Here is a 13,480-nt window from a genome sequence, read left to right on the forward strand (position 1 = left end):
TTTCAAGTCTTGCCTTAGATTTTCAAGCCAATTTAAGTCAAAACTTTAACTCGGCCACTCAGGAACATTCAATGTCTTCTTGGTAAGCAACTCCAGTCTATATTTGGCCTTGTGTTTTAGGTAATTGTCCTGCTCAAAGGTGAATTTGTCTCCCAGTGTCTGTTGGAAAGCAGACTGAACCAAGTTTTCCTCTAGGATTTTGTCTGTGCTTAGCTCTATTCCATTTATTTTTATCCAAAAAAAAACTCCCTTGTCGATGACAAGCATACTCATAACATGATGCAGCCATTACCATGCTTGAAAATATGAAGCGTGGTACTCAGTGATGTATTGTGTTGGATTTGTTATGTAATGCTTTGTATTTAGGACAAAAAGTGAATTTCTCTGCCACATTTTTTGCAGTTTTACTTTAGTGCCTTATTGCAAACAGGATGCATGTTTTGGTATATTGTTATTCTGTACAGGCTTCCTTATTTTCACTCATTTATGTTAGTATTGTGGAGTAACTACAATGTTGTTGATCCATCCTCAATTATCTCCTATCACAGCTATTAAGCTCTGTAACTGTTTTAAAGTCACCATTGGCCTCATGGTGAAATCCCTGAGCGGTTTCCTTCCTCTCCGGCAACTGAGTTAGGAAAGGGGCCAGTATCTTTGTAGTGACTGGGTGTATTGATACACCATCCAAAATGTAATTAATAACTTCACCATGCTCAAAGGGATATTCAATGTCAGTTTATTTTATTTTATTTTTTGTCTACCAATATATGCCCTTCTTTGCGAGGCATTGGAAAACCTCCCTGGTCCCTGGTTGAATAAGTAAAATCAAATCAAATTGTATTGGTCACATACACATATTTAGCAGATGTTATTGCGGGTGTAGCGAAATGCTTGTGTTCCTAGCTCCAACAGTGCAGTAGTGCTTCAAATTCACTGCTTGACTGAGGGACCTTACAGATAACTGTATGTGTGGGGAACAGAGATGAGGTAGTCATTAAACAATCATGTTAAACACCATTACTGCATACAGAGTGAGTCCATGCAACTTATTATGTGACTTGTTAAGCAAATTTTTACTCCTGAACTTATTTAGGCTTGCCACAACAAAGGGGTTGAATACTTATTGACTCAAGACATTTCAGCATTTCATTTTGTAAACATTTCTAAAAACATAATTCCACTTTGACATTATGGGGTATTGTGCGTAGATCAGTGACACAAAATCTAAATGTAATACATTTTAAATTTAGGCTGTAACACAACAAAATGTGCAAAAAGTCAAGGGGTGTGAATACTTTCTGAAGGCAGTGTATGTTCAGAAAATTGCCAATTTTTCTCTTTACGTCACAGGAAATGATGTCCTTCTAAAAAGACTGAAAAGTTGACAGTTGAAGTTAAGTCATTTTACTGATGACAAAATGATTCATGTTGTGAAAAAATAAAATAAAAATAGATATACAGTGGGGGAAAAAAGTATTTAGTCAGCCACCAATTGTGCAAGTTCTCCCACTTAAAAAGATGAGAGAGGCCTGTAATTTTCATCATAGGTACACGTCAACTATGACAGACAAATTGAGAATTTTTATTCCAGAAAATCACATTGTAGGATTTTTTATGAATTTATTTGCAAATTATGGTGGAAAATAAGTATTTGGTCACCTACAAACAAGCAAGATTTCTGGCTCTCACAGACCTGTAACTTCTTCTTTAAGAGGCTCCTCTGTCCTCCACTCGTTACCTGTATTAATGGCACATGTTTGAACTTGTTATCAGTATAAAAGACACCTGTCCACAACCTCAAACAGTCACACTCCAAACTCCACTATGGCCAAGACCATAGAGCTGTCAAAGGACACCAGAAACAAAATTGTAGACCTGCACCAGGCTGGGAAGACTGAATCTGCAATAGGTAAGCAGCTTGGTTTGAAGAAATCAACTGTGGGAGCAATTATTAGGAAATGGAAGACATACAAGACCACTGATAATCTCCCTCGATCTGGGGCTCCACGCAAGATCCCACCCCGTGGGGTCAAAATGATCACAAGAACGGTGAGCAAAAATCCCAGAACCACACGGGGGGACATAGTGAATGACCTGCAGAGAGCTGGGACCAAAGTAACAAAGCCTACCATCAGTAATACACTACGCCGCCAGTGACTCAAATCCTGCAGTGCCAGACGTGTCCCCCTGCTTAAGCCAGTACATGTCCAGGCCCGTCTGAAGTTTGCTAGAGTGCATTTGGATGATCCAGAAGAGGATTGGGAGAAAGTCAGATGAAACCAAAATAAAACTTTTTGGTAAAAACTCAACTTGTCGTGTTTGGAGGACAAAGAATGCTGAGTTGCATTCAAAGAACACCATACCTACTGTGAAGCATGGGGGTGGAAACATCATGCTTTGGGGCTGTTTTTCTGCAAAGGGACCAGGACGACTGATCCGTGTAAAGGAAATAATGAATCGTGAGATTTTGAGTGATAACCTCCTTCCATCAGCAAGGGCATTAAAGATGAAACGTGGCTGGGTCTTTCAGCATGACAATGATCCCAAACACACCGCCCGGGCAATGAAGGAGTGGCTTTGTAAGAAGCATTTCAAGGTCCTGGAGTGGCCTAGCCAGTCTCCAGATCCCAACCCCATAGAAAATCTTTGGAGGGAGTTGAAAGTCTGTGTTGCCCAGCGACAGCCCCAAAACATCACTGCTCTAGAGGAGATCTGCATGGAGGAATGGGCCAAAATACCAGCAACAGTGTGTGAAAACCTTGTGAAGACTTACAGAAAACGTTTGACCTGTGTCATTGCCAACAAAGGGTATATAACAAAGTATTGAGAAACTTTTGTTATTGACCAAATACTTATTTTCCACCATAATTTGCAAATAAATTCATTGAAAATCCCACAATGTGATTTTCTGGATTTTTTTTTCTCATTTTGTCTGTCATAGTTGACGTGTATCATTTTAAAAGGCTAATTAATCATTAGAAAACCCTTTTGCAATTATGTTAGCACAGCTGAAAACGGTTCTGCTGACTAAAGAAGCAATAAAACTGGCCTTCTAGTTGAATATCTGGAGCATCAGCAATTGTGGGTTTGATTACAGGCCAGAACAAATCACTTTCTTCTGAAACTCGTCAGTCTATTCTTGTTCTGAGAAATGAAGGCTATTCCATGCGAGAAATTGCCAAGAAACTGAAGATATCGTACAAAGCTGTGTACTACTCCCTTCACAGAACAGTGCAAACTGGCTCTAACCAGAATAGAAAGAGGAGTGGGAGGCCCCGGTGCACAACTGAGCAAGAGGACAAATACATTAGAGTGTCTAGTTTGAGAAACAGGCACCTCACAGGTCCTCAACTGGCAGCTTCATTAAATAGTACCCGCAAATCACCAGTCTCAACGTCAACAGTGAAGAGGCGACTCCGGGATGCTGACCTTCTAGGCAGAGTTGCAACGAAAAAGCCATATATCAGACTGGCCAATAAAAAGAAAAGATTAAGATGGGCAGTCTGAGATATAGCTTTTTCTTTGCAACTCTGCCTAGAAGGTCAGCATCCCGGAGTCGCCTCTTCACCCCCACACCATAACACCTCCTCCTCCATGCTTTACGGTGGGAAATACATATGCGGAGATCATCCGTTCACCCACACCGCGTCTCACAAAGACACGACGGCTGAAACCAAAAATCTCCAATTTGGACTCCAAATTTCCACAGGTCTAATGTCCATTGCTCGTGTTTCTTGGCCCAAGCAAGTCTCTTCTTCTTATTGGTGTCCTTTATTTGGGCTGCAATTTTTGAGGCTGGTAACTCCTAATGAACTTACAGCAGAGGTAACTCTGGGTCTTCCATTCCTGTGGCGGTTCTCATGAGAACTAGTTCCATCATAGCGCTTGATGGTTTTTGCGACTGCACTTGAAGTAACATTAAAAGTTATTGAAATGTTCCGTATTGACTGACCTTCATGTCTTAAAGTAATGATGGACTGTTGTTTCTCTTTGCTTATTTGAGCTGTTCTTGCCATAATATGGACTTGGTCTTTTACCAAATAGGGCTATCTTCTGGGGGGCTACCTTGTCACAACACAACTGATTGGCTCAAACGCATTAAGAAGGAAAGAAATTCCACAAATTAACTTTTAAGAAGGCACACCTGTTAATTGAAATGCATTCCAGGTGACTACCTCATGAAGTTGGTTGAGAGAATGCCAAGAGTGTGCAAAGGGCAAAGGGTGGCTATTTGAAGAATCTGAAATATAAAATATATTTTGATTTGTTTAACACTTCTTTGGTTACTACATGATTCCAAATGTGTTATATCATAGTTTTGATGTCTTCACTATTATTCTACAATGTAGAAAATAGTAAAAATAAATAAAAACCCTTGAATGAGTAGGTTTCCTAAAACTTTTGACCGGTAGTGTATATATACTGTATATACAGTATTGCGTCACAGCAATTATGGACTTTCAGGAAGCGATTGTAATCAAAGTGCGATGGGAAGTGAAAGGTTTTTGACCAAATTGATTCATGTCCAATATGGTAGCCTACCCACTAGCTACATTTCACTCAGTCAATGGAATACCCATAGCAAGCAGCATTGGAAATGCTTTGAACTGTATTGAAAGATCTATACAAAATGTTATCAAAAAAACACACCACGGGCCTCCCGAATGGCGCAGCATTCTAAGGCACTGCATCACATTGCTAGAGGTGTCACTACAGACCCAGGTTTGATTCCGTGAACTGGAGTCCCATAGTGCGGCGCACAATTGGCCCAGCGTCGTGAGGGTTTGTCCTCGGGGGCTTTACTTGACTCATCACGCTCTAGCAACTCCTTGTGGTGGGCCGGGTGCCTGCAGGCTGACCTTGGTTGTCAGTTGACCGGTGTTTGCTCCGATACATTGGTGCGGCTGGCTTCCAGGTTAAGCGGGCGAGTGTTAAGAAGCACGGTTTGGTTGGTCATGTTTCAGAGGACGCATGACTTGACCTTCGCCTCATGAGCCCGTTGGGGAGCTGCAATGATGAGACAAGATTGAAATTTGGGAGAAAAGAATTCAGAGAAAGATTGTTTGTTGCATTACAGGACAGATATTAACTGTTCCCTACATAATGCACTTCTTATGACAGGGCCTTCCTGTTTCAAAATTTAATCACATGGTTTGTGTGTGATTGTATGGGTTGGGGCGGTCTATGCAGTTAACCACCAATACAGAGTGGTGACAGACAGATTGCTCTTGTCAGAGGCAGAGCCGGGAACCTCAGACTTCAAATCCTCGCTACTCAATGCTCCTACTACTTTGAGGAGGTGGTGAACTATTTACTGACTCAATCATGCTAGCATGTGCTCTAAATTCCATGTAGATCTCTCCTCTCTGGCCCTGTGGATAGGAAGCAATTCTCCCTGCTGACACTAATGGCTGTGTTGTTATGGATTGACACTTTGTGGCTTGAAATTGCATCCTCTGCCCTATAGCCAGCAAAGAAACACCACGGATGCAGCGTATGGGTGGTCCCGGGAATTGAACCCACTATCCTGGCATTGCAAGCGCCATGCTCTACCAACTGAGCTACAGAGAAGAATAATGACCAGATTCTCGCGCTAGGACAGCTATTACCTTGGTCCTCTGTAGCTCAATTGGTAGAGCATGGCGCTTGTAACGCCAGGGTAGTGGGTTCGATCCCCGGGACCACCCATACGTAAAAATGTATGCACACATGACTGTAAGTCGCTTTGGATAAAAGCGTCTGCTAAATGGCATATTATTATAATTAATGTGGTGATATTTGCATAGTACAGCTCATACTGTACAGTATAGAGTCTTCACACAGAGCCTAGAATATGTATGTATTGCAAAGTGCACTATTGTGATGTGATTGCTGCTAATGATTAGCTGCTTGTAGCGGAAGGCTTACCCTTCTTTCTGTTATGTCTTCTCTTTAGGATAATGACGTGAGGATCATTATCGGACAGTTTGATGAGAACCTGGCCTCCAAAGTATTCTGCTGTGTGAGTATTGTTTGTATATACACACACACACTCTCACACACAAATGCACGCATGCTGGCACACACTCCCACGCACACACACACACACGCACACGCTCATGCAGGCACACATGCACATACACACATCAAGTTGTTGAACCTATGGGTGTTGCAGATGTTTCCCATGTATGGTATAGTATCCATAGCTACCATTATGAATGTCAGTAAAATCTGAAATCCTATTCATATTGACATTATTGACTGATATCTCAGTGACCAGTGTCTTACAGAACATCATACCACTGACATGACTGTCTCAGTGACCAGTGTCTTACAGAACATCATACCACTGACATGACTGTCTCAGTGACCAGTGTCTTACAGAACATCATACCACTGACATGACTGTCTCAGTGACCAGTGTCTTACAGAACATCATACCACTGACATGACTGTCTGTAATGATTAACAATGTGTCTAAAACAGATTACAATGTCAATGCAGACTGTTATTTGACATAGAATAGGGACGACAAGGTGGGTGCTTGTGTGTGTGTGTGTGTGTGTGTGTGCGCGCGTGCCTGCGTGTGTGTATATGGTGTGTGTTTGTATGGACACACCTGTATGTGTGTGCGTTAACCAAACATCCCTCCCCCAGGCGTACAACCTGAACATGTATGGTAGTAAGTACCAGTGGATCATACCAGGCTGGTACCAGGGGAACTGGTGGGAGCAGGCCAACTCCACCAACTGCACCACCAAGAAGCTGCTGACCGCTATGGAGGGATACATCGCTGTGGACTTTGAACCGCTCAGCGCCAAACAGGTCAAGGGGATCTCTGGAAGGGTGAGTGTTCCCGATAAGCATTTTGATACAGTGTATAACTGTTTTGCGCCTGCGGGGTGAGGAGCATAATGTATCAACAGGGTGATCAAATTATGATCCTATATCTACAGTATATGACTATAAGTATTATAACTATCCCTGCAGCTTCCCAGGTCCTGCATTTAGGACGTTGATGGCTGTTATGGATGAAGTGCTTGTACCTGTTGCTTCTTAGCCAAAGGAGTCATTGTCCTCTATAGTGGATAGAAGAAAAGCATTCTATCTAAGGATGTGTCCCAAATGGCACCCTATTCCCTCCATAGGGCTCTGGTGAAAAGTAATGCACTATGTAGGGAATAGGGTGGCATTTTGGGAGGCAACCTAAAAAGCTTATCTTGTCCCCTCTCTCTCTCCCTATATTCAGACACCTAAAGAGTATGAGAGGGAGTACAGTAAAGAGCTGCAGCAGAAGGGGGTGGAGCCCTCAAAGTACCACGGCTTCGCCTACGACGGGATCTGGGTCATAGCTAAGACCCTGACCCGCGTCATGGACTTACTGCAGCACAAGGAGAGGCAGGACATGTACCACAACTTCACCGTGGACGACCGGGAGGTTGGCAGGCTGGTGCTGGATGTCATGAACGAAACCAACTTCTATGGTGTCACGGTGAGTCAATGGGCTTTCCCTGATATAAGGAAAAGGGCTAGAATCCATTTCAGAGGGTATACCTGATCATCAAGCTGCCTCACGTTACAGAAACAGGAGATAGACTAGTGTCCTGTCCAGAGGGTATACCTGATCATCAAGCTGCCTCACGTTACAGAAACTGGAGATAGACTAGTGTCCTGTCCAGAGGGTATACCTGATCATCAAGCTGCCTCACGTTACAGAAACTGGAGATAGACTAGTGTCCTGTCCAGAGGGTATACCTGATCATCAAGCTGCCTCACATTACAGAAACAGAAGCTAGACTCCTGCCCTATATGGGACATTCTGGCTGGAACAAGGCTTGCTTTGACATGAGGAAGGGTAATGGTGATTTGTTAGGGAACATTCGTTATCAATATTATAACGAATGACAGCAATATATAGAAGGCAGGTTTTTATCAAAGTCAAGCTGTGTCATGACTGTGAGTATGTGTCTACAGTCTATTCTATATTGACCCTCTCTACAGTATATATTTCATAAATAATTATTTATACAATAAAACAGTTAAATAAAGTACAAAATTGTGTTTATCTGAAGCCGGCTCAGACCTTCAAGTCTCTCGAGGTCAGAGGCATGCCTTCAGTATTGAGGTCAGCCGTGTTATAGGAGGGCCCAGCGGGAAACGCCCTCTACAGTAACCAGGACTATGGAGTCCAACCTGGCCAGACCTTTCAGCAACAGCCGGACTCTCCCCACTCCCACTGTGCCCCATCCTGATTCAATGACACACTCACATACACAAATGTGTACACACACACACACAGTCATGTTCTCAAGGACAAACAGAGTGATGTACACATCAGCGCATGTGCACACACAGACACATAGACACACACACACACATACACACACACACACACACACACACACACACACACACACACACACACACACACACACACACTGATTCAACTCTGGAGAGCTGTTAGGCCAGGCACCAGCCACATTAATGTATATGAATACAGTAAATAAATGTCAAAAGGGGCACTTAAAGCATAACTTTTAAATAATAGTTAATTTTAGAGACGTTACCGACCTTATTTCCTTATAAGACCTAATACAGAGTGTTGGTGGTTGGGTTGTCCCTATTGGTGGTTGGGCTGTCCCCATTGGTGGTTGGGCTGTCCCCATTGGTGGTTGGGCTCTCCCTATTGGTGGTTGGCTGTCCCTATTGGTGGTTGGGCTGTTCCTATTGGTGGGTAGGGCTGTCACTATGACAATCCCAGTGTTCTTATTGGCTATGCTCGTTACAAGCAACTTGCTTTTCACAACATGCAACCAAGCTCTACTGTGAGCGTGCCACTTAGCATGGAACCGTGACAAGACATTTCCTCAGGCCCACACCACAGTAAAGGCCTTTTCATCATGATTAGTGGCTCTAAACCAAGAACATAATGGAGAAATGAGGCCTCCAGCAGACCACGGATCAGTCTGACTGGTAACTACTTCTCAAAGACAATTAGAGAGAGAAGATGTGTGTGTGTGTGTGCGCGTGTGTGTGCGTGTGTGTGTGTGTGTAGGATACGGCCGCTGGCTGAGGATGTGAAGAGATGGACAGAGATAGGAGAGGGAGGATCAAGAGGAAGAGTGATGTGGTAGACAGAGGAACAAAGAGAGGAGGAACAAAGAGAGGAGGAATAGAGAGAGGAGGAAAAAAGGAATAGAGATGCAAAAAGAAAGCGTGAGAGCAAGAGGAAAGCGAAAGAGAGAACAGGAAAACAGCGAGGGAGAAAGAGGAATAGTGAAGGAGAGATGGTTGAAAATGTAGAGGGGGAAAGAGGAATTGTGAAGATGAGATGGTTGAAAAGGTAGAGGAAGAAAGAGGAATAGTGAAGGAGAGATGGTTGAAAAGGTAGAGGGGGAAAAGAGGAATAGTGAAGGAGAGATGGTTGAAAAGGTAGAGGGGGAAAAGAGGAATACTGAAGGAGAGATGGTTGAAAGGGTAGAGGGGGAAAAGAGGAATACTGAAGGAGAGATGGTTGAAAGGGTAGAGGGGGAAAGAGGAATAGTGAAGGAGAGATGGTTGAAAAGATAGAGGGAGAAAGAGGCAGATATGGTGTTGTAACCAGTATTGAGAGTGGGGAAACGGTTGATCTCCCTTGGGGCATTACAGTACAGCATAGTCCTCCTGAGCCTCTCCTTGACACCCCACTGTGACCTCTCTCTCCCCCCAGTTCCCTCTGCCTCTCTGGGGTGTAGTGGGCTGCCAGTGAGCCTGTCCCTGGAGGCTACTGGAGGACAGAGGCAGGGAGGGAGACATGGATAGCCCAGATAGCCTCATCTCCCTGGGGTCCTTCTGCCAGGGTGGCTGCCTGAGGTGTCTGTGTGTGTGTGTGTGTGTCTGCGTGTGTGTCTGTGTGTGTGTGTGTTTCTGCGTGTATGTGTGTGCCTGTGTCTGTGTGTGTGTGCCTGTGTGTGTCTCCAGTGGGACAACATACAGCACCACTATTACCATCTATTCAGAAAGCAGCACAGAAAGCAGCACAGAAAGCAACACAGAAAGCAGCACAGAAAGCATCACAGAAAGCAACACAGAAAGCAGCACAGAAAGCAACACAGAAAGCAGCACAGAAAGCATCACAGAAAGCAGCACAGAAAGCAGCACAGAAAGCAGCACAGAAAACAACACAGAAAGCAGCACAGAAAGCAGCACAGAAAACAACACAGAAAGCAGCACAGAAAGGAACACTGTATTGCATTTGAGCAGAAAATACCCCAGCAATGGTATTGAAAAATAATGTATCATATTTGCTCTAGGTCTATAGGAAATATTTTTCAAATGCTCTATTTAGGAGAATACTCTGCGGTAATTTATAATTAATTTCAGTAATGATTTATTACTTATTTGTATTCAAGATGTTTGATCCATCTGATAACTGTACATGAAATGAGATGATGAAAAAGCTTGATGCGGTTTATACATTCTGTACAGTCTACACAGAACCAGCCATGAATAACAGTAATAACAGAGACATACAGTCAGTTCCGTTCCAAATGGCAGCCTAGTATCTACAGTGGCTTGCGAAAGTATTCACTCCCACTTGGCATTTTTCCTATTTTGTTGCCTTACAACCTGGAATTAAAATGGATATATATTTTTTTGGAGGGGGGGGGGTTGGGTTGTATCATTTGATTTACACAACATGCTTACCACTTTGAAGATGCAAAATATTTTTTCTTGTGAAACAAACACTTGAGCGTGCATAACTATTCACCCCCCCAAAGTCAATACTTTGTAGAGCCACCTTTTGCAGCAATTACAGCTGCAAGTCTCTTGGGATATATCTCTATAAGCTTGGCACATCTAGCCACTGGGATTTCTGCCCATTCTTCAAGGCAAAACTGCTCCAGTTCCAAGGGGGAAAGAAATCTTTAAGTCATACCACAGATTCTCAAATGGATTGAGGTTTGAGCTTTCACTAGCCAATTCCAAGACATTTCAATGTTTCCCCTTAATCCACTTGAGTGTTGCTTTAGCAGAATGCTTAGGGTCATTGGTGTTCTCGGGGTGATGAGAGGTGTTGGGTTTGCGCCAGACATAGCGTTTTCCTTGATGGCCAAAAAGCTCAATTTTAGTCTCATCTGACCAGAGTACCTTCTTCCATATGTTTGGGGACTCTCCCACATGCCTTTTGGCGAACACCAAACATGTTTGCTTATTTCTTTCTTTAAGCAATGGCTTTTTTCTGGCCACTCTTCCGTAAAGCCCAGCTCTGTGGAGTGTACGGCTTAAAGTGGTCCTATGGACAGATACTCCAATCTCCACTGTGGAGCTTTGCAGCTCCTTCAGGGTTATCTTTGGTCTCTTTGTTGCCTCTTTGATGAATGCCCTCCTTGCCTGGTCCGTGAGTTTTGGTGGGCGGCCCTCTCTTGGCAGGTTTGTTGTGTTGCCATTTTCTTTCCAATTGTTAATAATGGATTTAATGGTGCTCCGTGGGACGTTCAAAGTTTTGGATATATTTTTTTAACCCAACCCTGATCTGTACTTCTCCACAACTTTGTCTCTGACCTGTTTGGAGAGCTGCTTGGTCTTCATGGTGCCGCTTGCTTGGTGGTGCCCATTGCTTAGCGGTGTTGCAGACTCTGGGGCCTTTCAGAACAGGTGTATATACTGAGATCATGTAACAGATCACGTGACACTTAGATTACACACAGGTGGACTTTATTTAACTAATTATGTGACTTCTGAAGGTAATTGGTCACACCAGATCTTATTTCGGGGCTTCATAGCAAAGGGGGTGAATACATACTGTATGCACACACCACTTTTCCGTTATTTATTTTTTAGAATTTCTTTAAACAAGTTATTTTCTTAATTTCACTTCACCAATTTGGACTATTTTGTGTATGTCCATTACATACCAAATAAAAATCCATTTAAATTACAGGTTGTAATGCAACAAAATAGGAAAAACACCAAGGGGGATGAATACTTTTGCAAGGCGCTGTATGTAGTGCACTACTTTTGACCTGTCAGGATAATTACCCTCACACTACATGTCTTAGTAAGTGGCATATCAGATCAGAAGATACAGATGAGCCTTTATAGAGCATCGGAGTATAGGTATACAGATTAGCCTTTATAGAGCGTCGGAGTATAGGTATACAGATGAGCCTTTATAGAGCGTCGGAGTATAGGTATACAGATGAGCCTTTATAGAGCGTCGGAGTATAGGTATACAGATGAGCCTTTATAGAGCGTCGGAGTATAGGTATACAGATTAGCCTTTATAGAGCGTCGGAGTATAGGTATACAGATGAGCCTTTATAGAGCGTCGGAGTATAGGTATACAGATGAGCCATTATATAGAGCGTTGGAGTATTGGTATACAGATTAGCCTTTATAGAGCGTCAGAGTATTGTTATACAGATGAGCCTTTATAGAGCATCAGAGTATAGGTATACAGATGAGCCTTTATAGAGGGTCAGAGTATAGGTATACAGATTAGCCTTTATAGAGCGTCAGAGTATAGCTGTGTATTTTTATTACAGGAGAAGAAGAACACACACACACACACACCATACCCCATCGTTGCTCTGCGTTTCCACACACACACATCACCCGTGTACTAGACCCACATGGAGAGCCATCGCCTCGCTGCCTAAACATCCCTGGTGTGAACCACAACACAAACACAGCAGTCAGTTTCACCACCGAGCCCATAGATACAGCAGCCAAAGCCTTCACTCCTTTCTGTGGTTTCAGCCTTCTTTCACCCCTCCTCCCCTCCCTTCTAACCCCTACATATTTAACATAGTGGGGCTTGTCTGCTTAGAGTGTGTTGGGGGGGAGTGTATGTGTGTGTGTACGTATGTATGAGTGCATGCATGCATGTGTGTACACACTGATTGTGTGTGTGTGTGTGTCTGGTTAGAACACAGCCATCCACATGGCAGTCTGATGTGCTCTCTGGGCGCCGCCTGCTATTGATCTAGTCTAGTGGCAGAGCAATAGAGGAGTCAGATATTAGCTCAGAAAAGCCTCCAGGGCTTGGCCGGAGCTGTTAGCAGCACTGATCAACATGTACAGTGGAATTCATTCTCTTCATGTATGGCCTGGAGGGGAGAGGAGACAGAGGAGACAGAGAGACAGGGGCTCTTGTCTATCCAGACAGTGGTTGCGTCTCAAATGGCACCCTATGTCCTGTGTAGTGCACTACTTTTGACCAGGGCCCGTAGGCCAGTGTATTGGTTTTAGTGCCTCCTGTCTAACGGAGCCCTGTGTTACGGCCCCCATGTAGCTCAGTTGGTAGAGTATGGCGCTTGCAACGGCAGGGTTGTGGGTTCGATTCCCACGGGGAGCCAGTATGAATTATTATTATTTTTAAATAAAAATGTATGCACTCACTAACTCGCTCTGGATAAGAGCGTCTGCTAAAAAAAAGAAAAATGATTTTAAAAAATGGTAACACAGCCTGAGGGCAGATAGTCCTTACAGGCGGACACAGAGAGGTGTCACTGTGTTT

At 43.5% G+C, this 13,480-nt stretch overlaps 1 protein-coding gene across 1 annotated transcript in view; it reads left to right on the forward strand.

The window, feature by feature from the left end:
• LOC121586754 (gamma-aminobutyric acid type B receptor subunit 2) overlaps positions 1–13,480 on the forward strand; it is a 382,125-nt gene that overhangs the window by 243,403 nt on the left and 125,242 nt on the right. Inside the window, exons 5-7 of the mRNA XM_041903715.2 lie at positions 5,936–6,001; positions 6,637–6,825; positions 7,229–7,471. Of these exons, the coding sequence (XP_041759649.1) occupies positions 5,936–6,001; positions 6,637–6,825; positions 7,229–7,471 (498 nt within the window). The remainder of the gene's footprint in view (positions 1–5,935; positions 6,002–6,636; positions 6,826–7,228; positions 7,472–13,480) is intronic.

This window comes from Coregonus clupeaformis, chromosome 17 (genome assembly GCF_020615455.1).
Source record: "Coregonus clupeaformis isolate EN_2021a chromosome 17, ASM2061545v1, whole genome shotgun sequence".
NCBI lineage: Eukaryota > Metazoa > Chordata > Actinopteri > Salmoniformes > Salmonidae > Coregonus > Coregonus clupeaformis.